The sequence below is a fragment of the Quercus lobata genome, chromosome 1 (assembly GCF_001633185.2).
Source record: "Quercus lobata isolate SW786 chromosome 1, ValleyOak3.0 Primary Assembly, whole genome shotgun sequence".
NCBI lineage: Eukaryota > Viridiplantae > Streptophyta > Magnoliopsida > Fagales > Fagaceae > Quercus > Quercus lobata.
Genome location: NC_044904.1, coordinates 23,397,435 through 23,411,123, shown reverse-complemented (window position 1 = coordinate 23,411,123; position 13,689 = coordinate 23,397,435). Strand labels below are relative to the sequence as shown.

Sequence of the window (13,689 nt, the reverse complement as noted above, 5' to 3'; positions counted from 1 at the left end):
AAATAAATTGAGCCAAAATGACTAGTGCATAGAAAAAATTTGCATCTACCTTAACACATGGTAATGAGTTAAACTATTACTTTTTTTTTTTTTTTTGAGAAACAGATAATGAGTTAAACTTAAAACTTTAGCGTGAATGCAAAGATTTGGTGATGCAGGGGACTAAAGTAAGCGATTTCCCAATATATACGCCACTTAGCTAGCAATTAATTAGACCCTAGCCTAAGCCTAAGGTTCTTGTTTTGATATATCATATATAAATTATTAATTTCTCAACAAAACAAAAAATATATAAATTATTACTAAAATAGTATCATTTTGTATTAAAAAACGACTCAATTATTGCACCATGTAGCTCTGTTTAAAATATAATTCAATTATGTATCGTCATTTTCATTTTAATTCAGTTCTCTAATTTTTAACTTTGTTAAATTCAAGTCCCCACTTAGTATTTGTCAGGATGTGAACTTTAAATCTTGTTAAATACAGCAACTATGTCATCTTGGAATCTTTAACGGCTAAATTATCACGGAGACTAATCGAGTGGACTGAATTGAATAAAAATTATAAAACTAGTAAAAGTTAAACAACTAAAATTAAATTTTATGCAGAAGTAAACGATGCAATTTGTAATTTTAATCCCAAAAAAATAAAGTCCATTGACTCCGCTCACACATTCTGGTATTGTTGTAACAGGCAGTGAATGAAGTGTTGAGAAATCTGTTTTGGATAAGCGATGCACTTGCACGTGCGAAGGTAGAAGTGGACCCAAAAGCACTAGGGCTCAGTCATTATCCAAAACCGAAGTTGCTGCCGCTACTCTTACAGCTTACAATTTATAGATAGATAGTGTACTCTCTCTCACTGTATGTGTGTGAGTGTTTCTGGTGGAGTCGCAAAAAAAAAAGAATCGCATTCTCTCTCTGGTACTCTGTTTTCAACTTTTTCTTTCTTCCTTTTCTGCTTCATATTATTCATCTATGATTTTATCTATGATTTCTGAGAGTTTGATCACTTTAGTATTAATGGACTTTTTTTACACTACTACCAAATCTTTGGTGGTTTGTGCTCGCTCAAAATGGGTTCGATCAAACTGTTGCTCTGAGTTTTGTGCTCATTTTTCTTCACAAATCAATTCAGTACCAACAATTTGTAACTGGGTTTAGTACAATATTCGATGGACCGATGTTGCATGTGTTCGTTTTTCCCATTTAGGAAATCTATCATTGAGTGGTCGTTTTCGTGTCTGAATTAATTTCCATATATGTTTTGTAAGAACCAATTAATGAGTTAATTTCGCATGTTTTTTTTTTTTTACTTCTTATCATAGATCTAATCATAAATGTTCCGGATTCTTTGATCTGGGCATGTTCTGTTTCCGACATGTCTATCCAGTTGTAACATGTTTGATCATCCTAGGTTTAACTTGTAAACGTTAAGTAGCACATGTCTATCTAGTAGATTTGAAATCTGTCTTTATTTATTTATTCATACTCACTGGGTGTTAATTCATGTAGGATTTGGTAGCATCCTTTCAAGTATTTCATTTATGCATCGATATTGGAAGCAATAATGTTAGAATTATGTGGAGAAATGATTAAATTTACGATCTGTAATTTAACATGGTATCATGGGTCATGAGTTTAATCTGTGTTTCCTCCACTATACCTCCCGTTTAAAATTCCACTTTTGAGTTCGATCCTTGATTAAGCCATAATCTTTGCATGTGATTGGTTTTTGGTGCATCTCTATATATTAAGAGGATTCAGAAATTTGTTATGGCTTTTTTTACTTTCAAAAATTAAAAACAAAAAACCTACATAGTAGAAACTCATTGAACTTGGTATCAGAGGTACTGAGTTCAACCTGTGTCTCCTCCACTATACCTCCCATTTAAAATTCCATGTTTGAGTTCGATCCCTGATTAAGCAAAAACTTTGCATGTGATTGGTTTTTGGTGCATATGTATTAAGGGCTTATCACATATTCCCTTGTGAAGCATGACCAGCTACTTACTTAAGTGGTTACGACATTCATTATTTTTCTCTTTTTTAACAGGTAAAAAATGCAAGGAGCTCTTCGATCATTTTTGTCAAATGGAAACATTGTAAAAAATGCAGTGTTACAACACATCCGTCCAATGACTCCCTTGATGCAACCTGTTATGTTTTCACGCTTTGAGTCAGTTACAGCTTCTCGCATGGAAGAGCAAGGTTTTGAAAGCACTACAATTTCAGATGTCTTGAAAGCAAAAGGTAAAAGTGCTGATGGCTCCTGGCTTTGGTGCACTACAGAGGACAGTGTTTATGAAGCTGTTAAGTCGGTATGCATATTTGATCCTTATGAAAAATCTTTTATTTATTATTTTTTAAAGTATGATTAGTATTGAAATGATTTTGATGTGCTTTTCCATAGAGGATTGATGTCTAGACTTAAATAAATCGTTCTCTTTTCAGATGACCCATCACAATGTTGGGGCCTTGGTGGTTGTGAAACCTGGAGCGAAAGAAGCACTTGCTGGCATTATTACGGAGAGAGGTTTGTGATATTGAAAAGATTCTTTAGCTCATTTACTTGATATTTGAGGAACTGTTTTGTTTGTCACGAATTATTATAAGAGGGGTTTTTCTGTGGAAGTTGCACTCTTATTTTGTATGCTAGGATTATCATATCATCCACTGGCACATGAACTAGGTGAATTACACTAGGATCTAATTATATGAGGTAAAGAGCTTCAAATGTTCTTGCTTCTACAATAATTTTATTTCCTTATTTGTTTACACCTTTTTGACCCAGATTCTAGAATAATGGTAATCCACTAGATCTCATTGATGTGGTCATCCAATGCTGCATCTAAGTCATTCCACTACCTGAAAGTTGTCTCATGCTTCTCTCTGTTGGATAGTATTGCTCAAAAGATAACAACCCCCCCCCCCCCCCTCTTGATTTTCATAAATGATGGTATTTCTTAATTATTTTACTCTCTAGAATTTATTAACAACAACTGGTACCCAAAGCGAATATAAAAGAAGAGGAACTTGAAGAATATTGGGGAACTTTCAATATGGAGGATATACTTTTGCAAAATAGTCAATTTAGCTAGCAGCTATTTACGCTAAGCAGTAGTACTTGGAAAGAACAATGGCTGCAACAATTGAAGATATTTCATTTGGCTTAGTTGAGAGGATTTGCATATTTCATTTGAGTTTAAAGTTCACTCCAAAGTACAATGGCTGGTATCAACAGGGAGTGCTTTCACTGGAATCTTACTAAAAGGTTGAAGCTCAACCGTGTTCACTGCCAAAAAAGGGGAAAAACTGTCTGTGCAGAGCTTCTTCCTGGATTTTCAAGTTCATATTCGATCTCTTCTATTTATTTATTTATTCATTGCTTGAACATATACAATACCCTTAATTTTAATATAATGGAAATAGTGGCTGCACATAATGTATGAACAATGGTTGGTAGGGGTATCTGTACTTGTTTTAGTTAATTGAGTTTTCTATTTGATCATATAATTCCAGATTATCTGAGGAAGATCATAGTACAGGGAAGATCATCCAAGTCAACCAAGGTTGGGGATATCATGACTGAGGAGGTATATGTTTTCTCCCTCTTGGCAGGATATCATTCTTGCTTTATGTCAATTTTCTATCAAAGGTTGTTTACATTTCCTGTGTTATATCTAACAATGGCATGTGCTATAACGTGGTGGCTGCAGAACGAGCTTATCACAGTCACACTTGACACCAAAGTTTTGCGGGCAATGCAACTGATGACAGGTATTATATGCTGCTTCTCATTATTGATGGTAATTCTCTCTTTCTTTCCCTCTCTCTTAATTCACTATAATTTAAGCTTGGAACTCATGGTTGGGTGGCAGATAACCGTATCAGGCATATTCCAGTTGTAGATGGAAAGGGAATGATAGGTATGGTGTCCATTGGAGATGTGGTCCGTGCTGTGGTTAGTGAGCACCGGGAGGAGCTAGAACGCTTGAATGCTTATATACAAGGAGGTTACTAGATGATGACGACAATGGTGATTAGATGCTCTCGAAAACTTCATCAAAAGATTACCTGCTCTTTGAACACTAATAAGCTTGAGTACTTGTAAATATGGTGTGCTGTTTGCAATTTCTGTTTTATGGTTATTTCAGTTTCGGACGTGGATGTAAAAATGATGCAAAAAACCAGCATAATGTCTACAACCTAATAATAAGCACTGCAATGTTGGATGAAATTTCTTTGCCATACCTATGGTTTGTTTATTAGTAGTTAGGATCCCCTCCTCTTTTCACGGGGAGATTGGAAGAGTTCAGCCTGAAAGTTATGGTTGATGAGGCAGGGGCCCTAGATCATCTTATATTTCTCATCCACCTGTGTGCCCCGGCGCGCGCACACACACACACATATATATATATATATATATAATCTCAGTTTTCTCAGACATTTGATTTTCGAATGATTTCATAATATGTTGTCACCTAAGTTTTCGAGACTTTATAATTTTATGTCACTAGCTTGTAATCACATGCATATGCATAAATGCACTTAAAGATATACAATAAGATGCATAATATAATTCTTATATATATAATTGAAATACTATTAATAGTCATTTTTATATTTTGTTAACTCTTTCAAAAAAAAATTGTAAGGATATTATTAGGTATAAAATGTAAATTGTTTATATTTTATTATTATTATTATTGTAAAGCAATTTTTTTTTTTTTTATAATTCATTTATTCTAGACTTTTTGGTTTTTGTACTTAATAACTCACTTAGATGAATATTTATGATGTGGTTTCACATTTGATTTTAAAATTAAGAAATAAAATTCTTTGAGAATAAATAATTTATAACACATGGCGCAAAATTTGAACTTTAATTTTGAATTCTAATTTGAATTTCTCTTAACTTCATCAATTATTATTGTAGGGTTAAGGGCGCAAATCATGTATTGGGCCTTGACTAAGAATGTGAGCAATTCGAGAATGAGTGAATGGTAATGAATGAATACAGATAGGAGGATAGTCCGAAGAGAAATATCTCATTGGATATGATAAATATGTCTCAAATACATATTTCAACAATCACGATGACCTTCCAGGAAGCTCCAGTGATAAAGATGTGTATCATGAACGTCTAAGGACGATTGGACTTCAAAAATATATTAGGGAAAGCTACTACCATTACATTGAATGCACTGCAACTACTTTTTTAGCTGCATTTATGTTGAGAAGACCCCTGAACAGTGGTGCCTTGACTACCACAACTCACAGAAAATTAGAGAGGGTGTCTAATGAGACAGATACTCAAGTGAAGACTCAAATAATTAACAAGTCTAGGATCAAGATGGTCCAGGGAGAGCTATATAATGTAAAAAACCCTCCGTAAGGGAGGGATCGAGAAAAATAAAGAGAGAACACTGTAGCAATCTAAATTGTACTTGTACCCAATTGTGATCAATTTATAAAAGTGAAACCTCCTCGGACTGTAAGTCCATTGATATCAAAATCTCTTATTTGTATTTGGTTGTCATTTAATCCAGTACTAACCGTTGTCCAACTCACTAAAATTTAGTTCTTTGACCCACTCTCTACAAATTCATTGTACTGGACTCACTAGGCCAAGATCATACATCTTAGGCTTGGGCTGCGAAATGGGTCCTTACAATTATATATATAGATTATTTTAATATGGGTCATACTAACGAGTGCCCTTAGGGCATTAGTTAACAATCCAGTTAAATAAAGTTTTTATGGAAAAGAAAATTAATATTTTGATATCTTTTTCCATTCCCCATAAAAGTCGTGTCAAAATTTTCTTAAAATGTATTATTAACCAATATTTTAAGGCACTCGTTAGCATTTCCTTTTTAATATATATTATTTTAACTGAATTTATATTTTATATTATATTTAAGCAATCTATTGGAATATTGTTCCATCGTATTTTCTTTAAATTAGCTTGTAATTTCATGCATATGCATGTGATATATTTACATATAAGTATAACTAAATGCATGTTAAAATATCAAGTTTATATATAATATCTATAATGTTTGTATAGATGAAAATATAAGTTAGCAATAATAAAACTAAATGAAAAAAAAAAAAAAATCATTTAAACTGTTATCCATGAAATTCTCAATTTTGGTTTGTCCAATCACTATTTATATAATAATAACAATAAGACAAGAAAAATGAATCATGGTGATTTTTTTAAGGTTTAATAATTTTGATTTTATAGTTTTCTCATTTAGTAACTCATTTAAAATAAAATTAAGAAAATTAAATTGGACTTCTTAAATTTTGTAGTGTAATTAATAGTTGTACAAAATTTAAGAAAATTAGATGGAATACATGATGTAAAATTAAACTCTTCTACTTTGTCTTTAAATAATAATAATAATTGTAGGGGTGATAGGTCCAGTAGTATATATATATATATATATATATATAGGGCTGAGAGCCCAATCCGAGGACATGAAGTAGTCCGAGGATGGGTAAACACTGTTATAAGAGTCCGTGTTAGGGAGTGAAGAGACGAGTTTTGGTCATAAGAGTCCAAGAGGGTGGTTCGAGGATGAATGCCTCTTCAGTTAAGCAAAGTCGAGATTCAAAGGTGTGGTCTGCCATCCAGGACAACATTCTGGGAGATTCCATTGATAACGATAAGCATCATAGAAGCGCAGGATAGAGGAAGGTCATAAAATATCTAAGAGAAAGCTGCTACCACCGCATTGAATGCTCTGTAGCTAACTCTCTGGCCGCATTAATGAGGAAATGATACTTGAACAGTAATTTTTAGCCTTACAACTACAAAACTACTACCAGAGATTTCATGAATGTGCTAATGAGACAATGATCAATACCAACCATCTACTCTACACGTGGTGGGTAGAGATAAAAAAAGGAAGATAGTATAAAAGAGAAAGAAGACCTTGAAAAAAGAGGATCGGAGAATTAAGAGAAAAACACTGTAATAACAAGAATTGTACTTGTAATTAAATTCAAGTAATATATATAAGAACTGCTCTCCTCAGATTGCGACAATAACGATTTTCTTTAGATAAAACCAATTTATCTTTGCTTCATTGTGATCTGGATCCATTATAGTTGTGACCCAACTCTTTAGAGCCTAATTTTCTATCACACTCTTTACAAATTCATTCTATTGAGCTCTTTAGGCCTAAATTATTTTACCTTTTAGGCCTAGAAGCCAAAACCTGCCATTACAATAATAATAAAAATGATAATAATAATAAAAATGATAATAATAATAAGAATACAATAAGAAAAAAGAATTGATGGTGGTGATTTTTTTGAAGGTTTATTAATTTTGATTCTATATTTTTTTTTTTCACTTAGTAACTCATTTAGAATAAAAAATTGGACATCTCGATTTTTGTAGTGTAATAAATAGTTTCACAAAAATTAAGAAAATTGGATGGGACACATGACGTAACTTTAAGTAATGTTATATGGGAAATGCTAACGAATGCCTTTAGGTTAATGATTAACAATTTATTTAAATAAAGTTTTTATGAGAAATGAAAAAAAGCAATATATGTTTTAATAGCCTTTTTCATTTCCCATAAAAGTAGTATCAAAATATTCATAAAATGGATTACTAACCATTACCCTAAAAACACTTGTTAGCATGACTCATGTTATATTATCTAATATTTTTTAATTAGATGTAAATTTTGATAAATCCAATTATATTATTGTGGGGGACAATTCGATCAATAAGCCCATTAAGGTCAGGATTGTTGGGCCTGTGGCCCATCCGAGGATGCGTATCCGTCCGAGGAGGCCAAGTCCAGTCATAAGGTAATTATTGAAGGGGGTGATAATCAATATCACGAGGGTGAGGTGCTGTATTCGACCGAGGACGCCATACTCCTCGGCACTGTGCATCCGAGGACGAACAGGGCACGGCCTTATGGCAACCGGGCCTCAGGATCATGTCACCAATACAGATAGTATCACAGACCAAGGGTAAAAGGGAAAAGATAAACAAAATATCTGTAACCACAGCTGCCTCCGCATTAATGACTTCTCAACCAACTCTCTGGCCGCATTAATGTGGAGGTGATACCTGAACAGTAAAGAGGCAGCCTTACAGCTGCCCATAGGAAGTTCTAGAAGGTGTTGGATGGGACAGAAAGAAATCCTCCGAACCCAACCTACACGTGTGCGGTGAGGATGGAAGGCAAAGGGTGGTATATAAATTGAAAAAAGAACATGCAGGAAGGGGGATCGGAACAGAAAAAGAAAAGAGAGAAAAGCACAGACAAAAAGGAGGAGAGTAAAAGGAGAGAAAAAGAATTGTATTGATCATCAAAGAAAACAATTGTTGTATCAACTTTAGACCTTTAATATACGTGAGAGTGAATCTTTTGAAGAGACCACAGTTAACCTAGTTCTTTACACCCACGCTCTACAAATCATATTGTTTGGCCCTTTTTACGTGCGAACCCTACACTGTTACGGTTCGTTGCAAATTGCGTCCTTACAATTGGCTCCGTCTGTGGGGAGAGCTTGTGTTAGCTTATAGAACTTCCGGTACAACGTTTCCAATGGAAGGAGTGGAACCACCTCACCTCGCAGCGGGACCGCATCAGGATGATGTTAATCTGCATCAGGCGGAGTCAAGGGGCTTTCAGCATGGTGGTTCTCGAAGGAGTCCCGAACGGAGAGAAGTCCGGGAGGGGAGTGTACGTACAACTCATACCACCAGGAGCCACTCACGGGAGAAGAGTCACGTCTCCCATGCGAAGCATGATGGGAATCTGCAACGCGAGATTGCAGACTTGAAGAGAGAGTTGCGCCATGCACGGCGGGAACGTTCCCCACCTTGCTCCGAACCATCGTCCGGGGAGTCGGATGGAACTAGTTACAGGCGGAGGTCGAGAACTCCGCAAAGCGAGACTTTCTCCTATGAAGAGGAGCATCGCCATCGACGTAGGCGTAGAAGTCCAACTAGCAGGGGCTTGGGAAACGATGCTATGAACAAAGCCTTGAGTCAAATTTCCAAGTCTCCCTTTACAAGAAGCATAGACGATGCTACCCATCCTCGGCGGTTCCATCAACCTACGTTCTCTCTGTATGATGGCCATTCAGATCCGGTGGAACATGTAAGCTATTACAGCCAGAAGATGGCTATTCACTCCAGGGATGATGCTTTGATGTGCAAGATTTTTCCATCGAGTTTGGGTCCAACGACGATGAGGTGGTTCAATGGTTTAAGGGCCAATTCTGTTGGATCTTTCAAAACACTGACTCGGGCTTTTGGTGCTCGATTTATTACATGCAGCCGGACTCCTCGGCCTTTGGGATCCTTGTTGACTTTGTCTATGTGAGAGCGCGAGACTCTTAAGAGTTACTCGGATAGGTACTGGGAAATGTTCAACGAAATAGAGGGAAAGAATGATCCCGTGGCTATAACCACTTTCAAAACTGGTCTTCCAGCTGATCACGATTTGAGGAAGTCCTTGATGGGTAAACCTGTCACTAGTGTGCGCCAGCTGATGGACAGAATATATAAGTACAGAAGGGTAGAGGAAGATCAACTTCAGGGGAAAGGAAAGGCCAAGATGATCCCTTAGGAGATGAGGGATTTCAGGTCGGATCGTTATAATAACAGCCGACCAAGGAGGGACTTTGTTGGGCAGTCGGGCTCGGCGGACGCCCAGGTTGTTAATGCAGTATTTTGGGAGCCTGTTCAGCAGGTTTTGGAGAAGATAAAGAACGAGTCATTCTTCAAATGGCCGAACAAGATGGCGGGAGAGCCTAGAAAACGTAACCCGAGTTTGTATTGCCATTACCATCAAGATCATGGGCACATGACAGACAACTGCAGGAATTTATGGGACCACTTGGAACAGTTGGTCCGTGAAGGGAAGTTAAAGCATCTCTTACATCACTCCAGTGGAAGGGCGAGCCAAGCAGGTTCCGAGGTGCATGGGGACGCTTCATCAAGGCTCCCCTTGGGTACGATTAATGTTATCTTTGCGGCCCCAGGAAGGACTGGATCTTGCCCCTCCAGAGTGTTGTCGGTATCCCAATCCCCGGCCGAGGATCATTCTCAAGCAGTGAAGAGAGCCAAGAGGCGTGTCCCCTTGATTTTGGGTTTTTTAGATAAGGATCTGGTTGGGATCATACAGGCCCATGAGGATGCTTTGGTGGTGACATTGAGGATTAGCGGGTACGATGTCCGAAGAGTGATGGTTGATCAGGGAAGCGCTGTGGATGTGATGTATCCAGATTTGTACAAAGGGTTGGGCTTGAAACCAGAGGACTTAACAACCTATAATTCCCCTCTAGTAAGTTTTGAGGGAAGGTTGGTCACTCCTATGGGGCTAATCAGGCTGCCGGTACAGTCAGGCACGGATGTGGTGGAGGTGGACTTTATTGTCGTAGATGTTTTTTCTCTGTACACAGCTATTGTGGGCAGACCTTGGCTTCACACCCTTAAAGCGGTTTCGTCCACTCTACATCAGAAGGTGAAGTACCCATCCGGAGACCAAGTGCTGGAGATAGTAGGAAGTCAGGCGGCTGCTCGGCAATGCCTAGTAGCGGCTATACAGCATCGGCCAGAAGCAGAAACCTCGGCTACGGCTGACAATGAGTTATAGCAATTAAAGTCCCCAATATCAGGCTTAGACGTGCCAGCCAATGGGGTAGAGTGTGAAGACCTGGAAAAGGTAGTTGTTGCTGATGATCCAGAAAAATTCTTCCGGGTTGGGGCCAAGTTGCCTTTGCAAGAGAAAGCGAATTTGCTAGAATTCCTCCGAGCCAATGTGGACTTTTTTGCATGGGACCCGTATGAAGCCCCAGGGGTGGACCCGAATTTCATTTGTCACCGACTCAACGTGAACCCTGCCGTTGTCCCTAGGAGGCAACCTCCTCGGCGACCTTCAAAGGAGCATGCCGAGGCAGTTAGAAGCGAAGTTGCCAAGCTCAAACAGGCTGGGGCTATCAAGGAAATTTTTTACCCTCAATGGTTGGCCAATACGGTGGTAGTAAAAAAGAAGACTGGAAAATGGCGGGTGTGCGTGGATTTCACGGATCTTAATAAGGCCTGCCCCAAGGATCCATTTTCTATGCCGAAGATTGACCAGTTGGTGGATGCGACCGTGGGCCACCCTAGGATGAGTTTCTTGGATGCCTTTCAAGGGTATCACCAAATACCGCTGGCCGCCGACGATCAAGAAAAGACTGCTTTCGTGACCCCGATTGGGAACTACCATTACAAGGTGATGCCCTTCGGTTTGAAAAACGCTGGATCTACCTACCAACGCATGATGACAAAAATGTTTGAGCCACAATTGGGCAGAAATATTGAAGTTTATATCGATGATATGGTTGTAAAAAGTAAAGTAGTGTCCGAACATGTGGAGGACCTCACTAGTATCTTCGGGATACTGAGAGAACATAAGTTGCGCTTGAATGCTTCGAAGTGCTCCTTTGGTGTAGGTTCCGGGAAGTTCTTGGGGTACATGGTGACCCATAGAGGAATTGAGGTGAATCTAGACCAGATTAGGGCCATTAACAATTTGCAAGCACCACAGAATCCAAAGGAAGTGCAGAAACTAACTGGGATGACTGCTGCGTTGAACCGGTTCATCTCCAGGTCGACTGAGAGGTGTCGTCCTTTTTTCCACCTGTTACATAAGTGGCAAGGATTCGAATGGACCGTGGAGTGTGCTGAAGCGTTCCAGCAGTTGAAAGATTACTTGTCCAAGCCGCCTATCATGTCTAGCCCTGAGGTGGATGAGGTGTTGTATGTCTATTTGGCGATAGCCCCTCATGCAGTTAGTTTCGTCTTGATACGAGAAGACAATGGCGTCCAAAGGCTAGTTTATTATGTAAGTAAATCCCTCCATGAAGCCGAGGTGAGATATCTGTCATTAGAAAAGGTCATACTGGCGGTGGTCCATGCAACACGTAAACTTCCGCACTATTTTCAAGCTCACACCGTGGTTATTTTGACCCAACTGCCTCTTAAGTCCATACTCAGAAGTGCTGACTACACCGGAAGAATTGCCAAGTGGGGCACGATTCTGGGTGCTTTTGACATCAAATACATGCCCCGCACCTTTGTAAAAGGTCAAGTCCTCGCCGATCTGGTGGCTGAATTCGCTGAGTGCCCTGAGGAAGTTAGTAGGAATCAAGATCACATGGATGAAAAATCGATTGGCCTAATATCCGCACAAGGAGAGTCTTTATGGAAAGTGTACGTGGATGGGGCCGCAAACCAACGGGGAGCAGGATTGGGATTGGTGTTGATATCCCTCGAAGAGGTCATCATTGAGAAGTCGTTAAGACTAGGGTTCTCGGCTACTAACAATGAATCATAATACGAAGTTTTGATAATGGGAATGAGCATGGTCCATAAAATGGGTGGAAAGGCAGTGAAATTATTCTCAGACTCGAAGTTGGTAGTCGGCCAGGTGACTGGAGAGTTGGAGGCCCGAGACCCAAGGATGCAAGGGTATCTGGACCGGGTTAAGCGTATGCGAACGGAGTTCGAGTCTTTCGACGTATTACATATTCCTCGAGGTGAAAATACCCACGTTGATTCCTTGGCAACCCTTGCCACCTCCTCAGTACGAAATTTCCCTCGGGTGATATCGTCGAAGACTTGTGTGCTCCCACCTCACCAGAAAAGGAGGTTTACCAAATCCATCAAGCTAGTCTGTCTCCAAGCTGGATGGATCCCATATTAAAATTCCTTGGAAGTGACATATTGCCCGAAGATAAGGTGGAAGCTGAGAAAATACGAAGGAGAGCTCCTCGGTACTGGTTATTTGAGGATAAAAAGTTATACAGACGGTCCTTCTCTGGGCCATACTTGCTCTGTGTGCCTCCTAAGACCGCAGAGTCAATCCTGGAAGAATTGCATGAGGGCATTTGTGGAAGCCATACAGGAGGAAGGTCTCTATCATGCCGAGCCCTCACACAAGGTTATTGGTGGCCAAACATGCGGAAGGAAGCGCAGGAATACGTTAAGAAATGCGATCAGTGTCAGAGATATGCTCTGAATATCCATCAATCGGGAGGAGTTCTTAACCCTCTCTCTAGCCCTTGGCCTTTTGCGCAATGGGGGCTAGACATTGTCGGCCCTTTTCCTAAAGCCATAGGAAACAAGAAGTACCTGTTGGTCGGCACAGACTACTTCACTAAATGGGTTGAAGCTGAGCCCTTGGCGAACATCAGGGACGTAGATGTGAAGAGGTTTGTCTGGAGGAACATTGTTACACGATTTGGAATTCCCCGAACTCTTGTCTCAGATAACGGACTCTAATTCGATAGTAATGCCTTTAGGGAATATTGTTCAGAACTGGGAATAAGAAATAGATATTCCACTCCAGCTTATCCACAAGGCAATGGGCAGGCTGAAGCTGTTAACAAAGTAATAGTCAATGGGCTTAAGAAGAGACTGGATGACGCGAAAGGAAAATGGGTGGAAGAATTGCCACATGTGCTTTGGACGTATTGAACAACACCCCGACGTTCGACGGGGGAAACTCCTTTCTCCATGACCTATGGGGCCGAGGCCGTCATTCCCCTGGAAACTGGATTCCCAATGTTAAGGACCAGTACATTCTCTTCGGGTAATAATGATGCGATGTTGGAGAAAAGTTTAGACCTGATTGAAGAACGAAGGGAGAGT

General features: G+C 39.2%; 1 protein-coding gene across 1 annotated transcript; it reads left to right on the top strand.

Annotated features, from left to right (window-relative positions):
- The first annotated feature begins 818 nt into the window (after window positions 1–818).
- Window positions 819–4,248, top strand: LOC115983912 (CBS domain-containing protein CBSX3, mitochondrial). The gene is made up of 6 exons (XM_031106776.1): window positions 819–926; window positions 2,059–2,323; window positions 2,457–2,538; window positions 3,525–3,598; window positions 3,722–3,782; window positions 3,884–4,248. The coding sequence occupies exons 2-6, from the start codon at window positions 2,066–2,068 to the stop codon at window positions 4,024–4,026; spliced, it is 618 nt and encodes a 205-aa protein (XP_030962636.1). The 5' UTR covers window positions 819–926; window positions 2,059–2,065; the 3' UTR covers window positions 4,027–4,248.
- The last annotated feature ends 9,441 nt before the right edge of the window (window positions 4,249–13,689 follow it).

Bases quoted from the DNA above. Each gene is read 5' to 3' on its own strand.
- LOC115983912 (XM_031106776.1), top strand. From the start codon at position 2,066: ATGCAAGGAGCTCTTCGATCATTTTTGTCAAATGGAAACATTGTAAAA. The intron at 3,599-3,721 runs GTATATGTTTTC...TGGTGGCTGCAG, and splicing joins GGGATATCATGACTGAGGAG to AACGAGCTTATCACAGTCAC. The intron at 3,783-3,883 runs GTATTATATGCT...GTTGGGTGGCAG, and splicing joins GGCAATGCAACTGATGACAG to ATAACCGTATCAGGCATATT.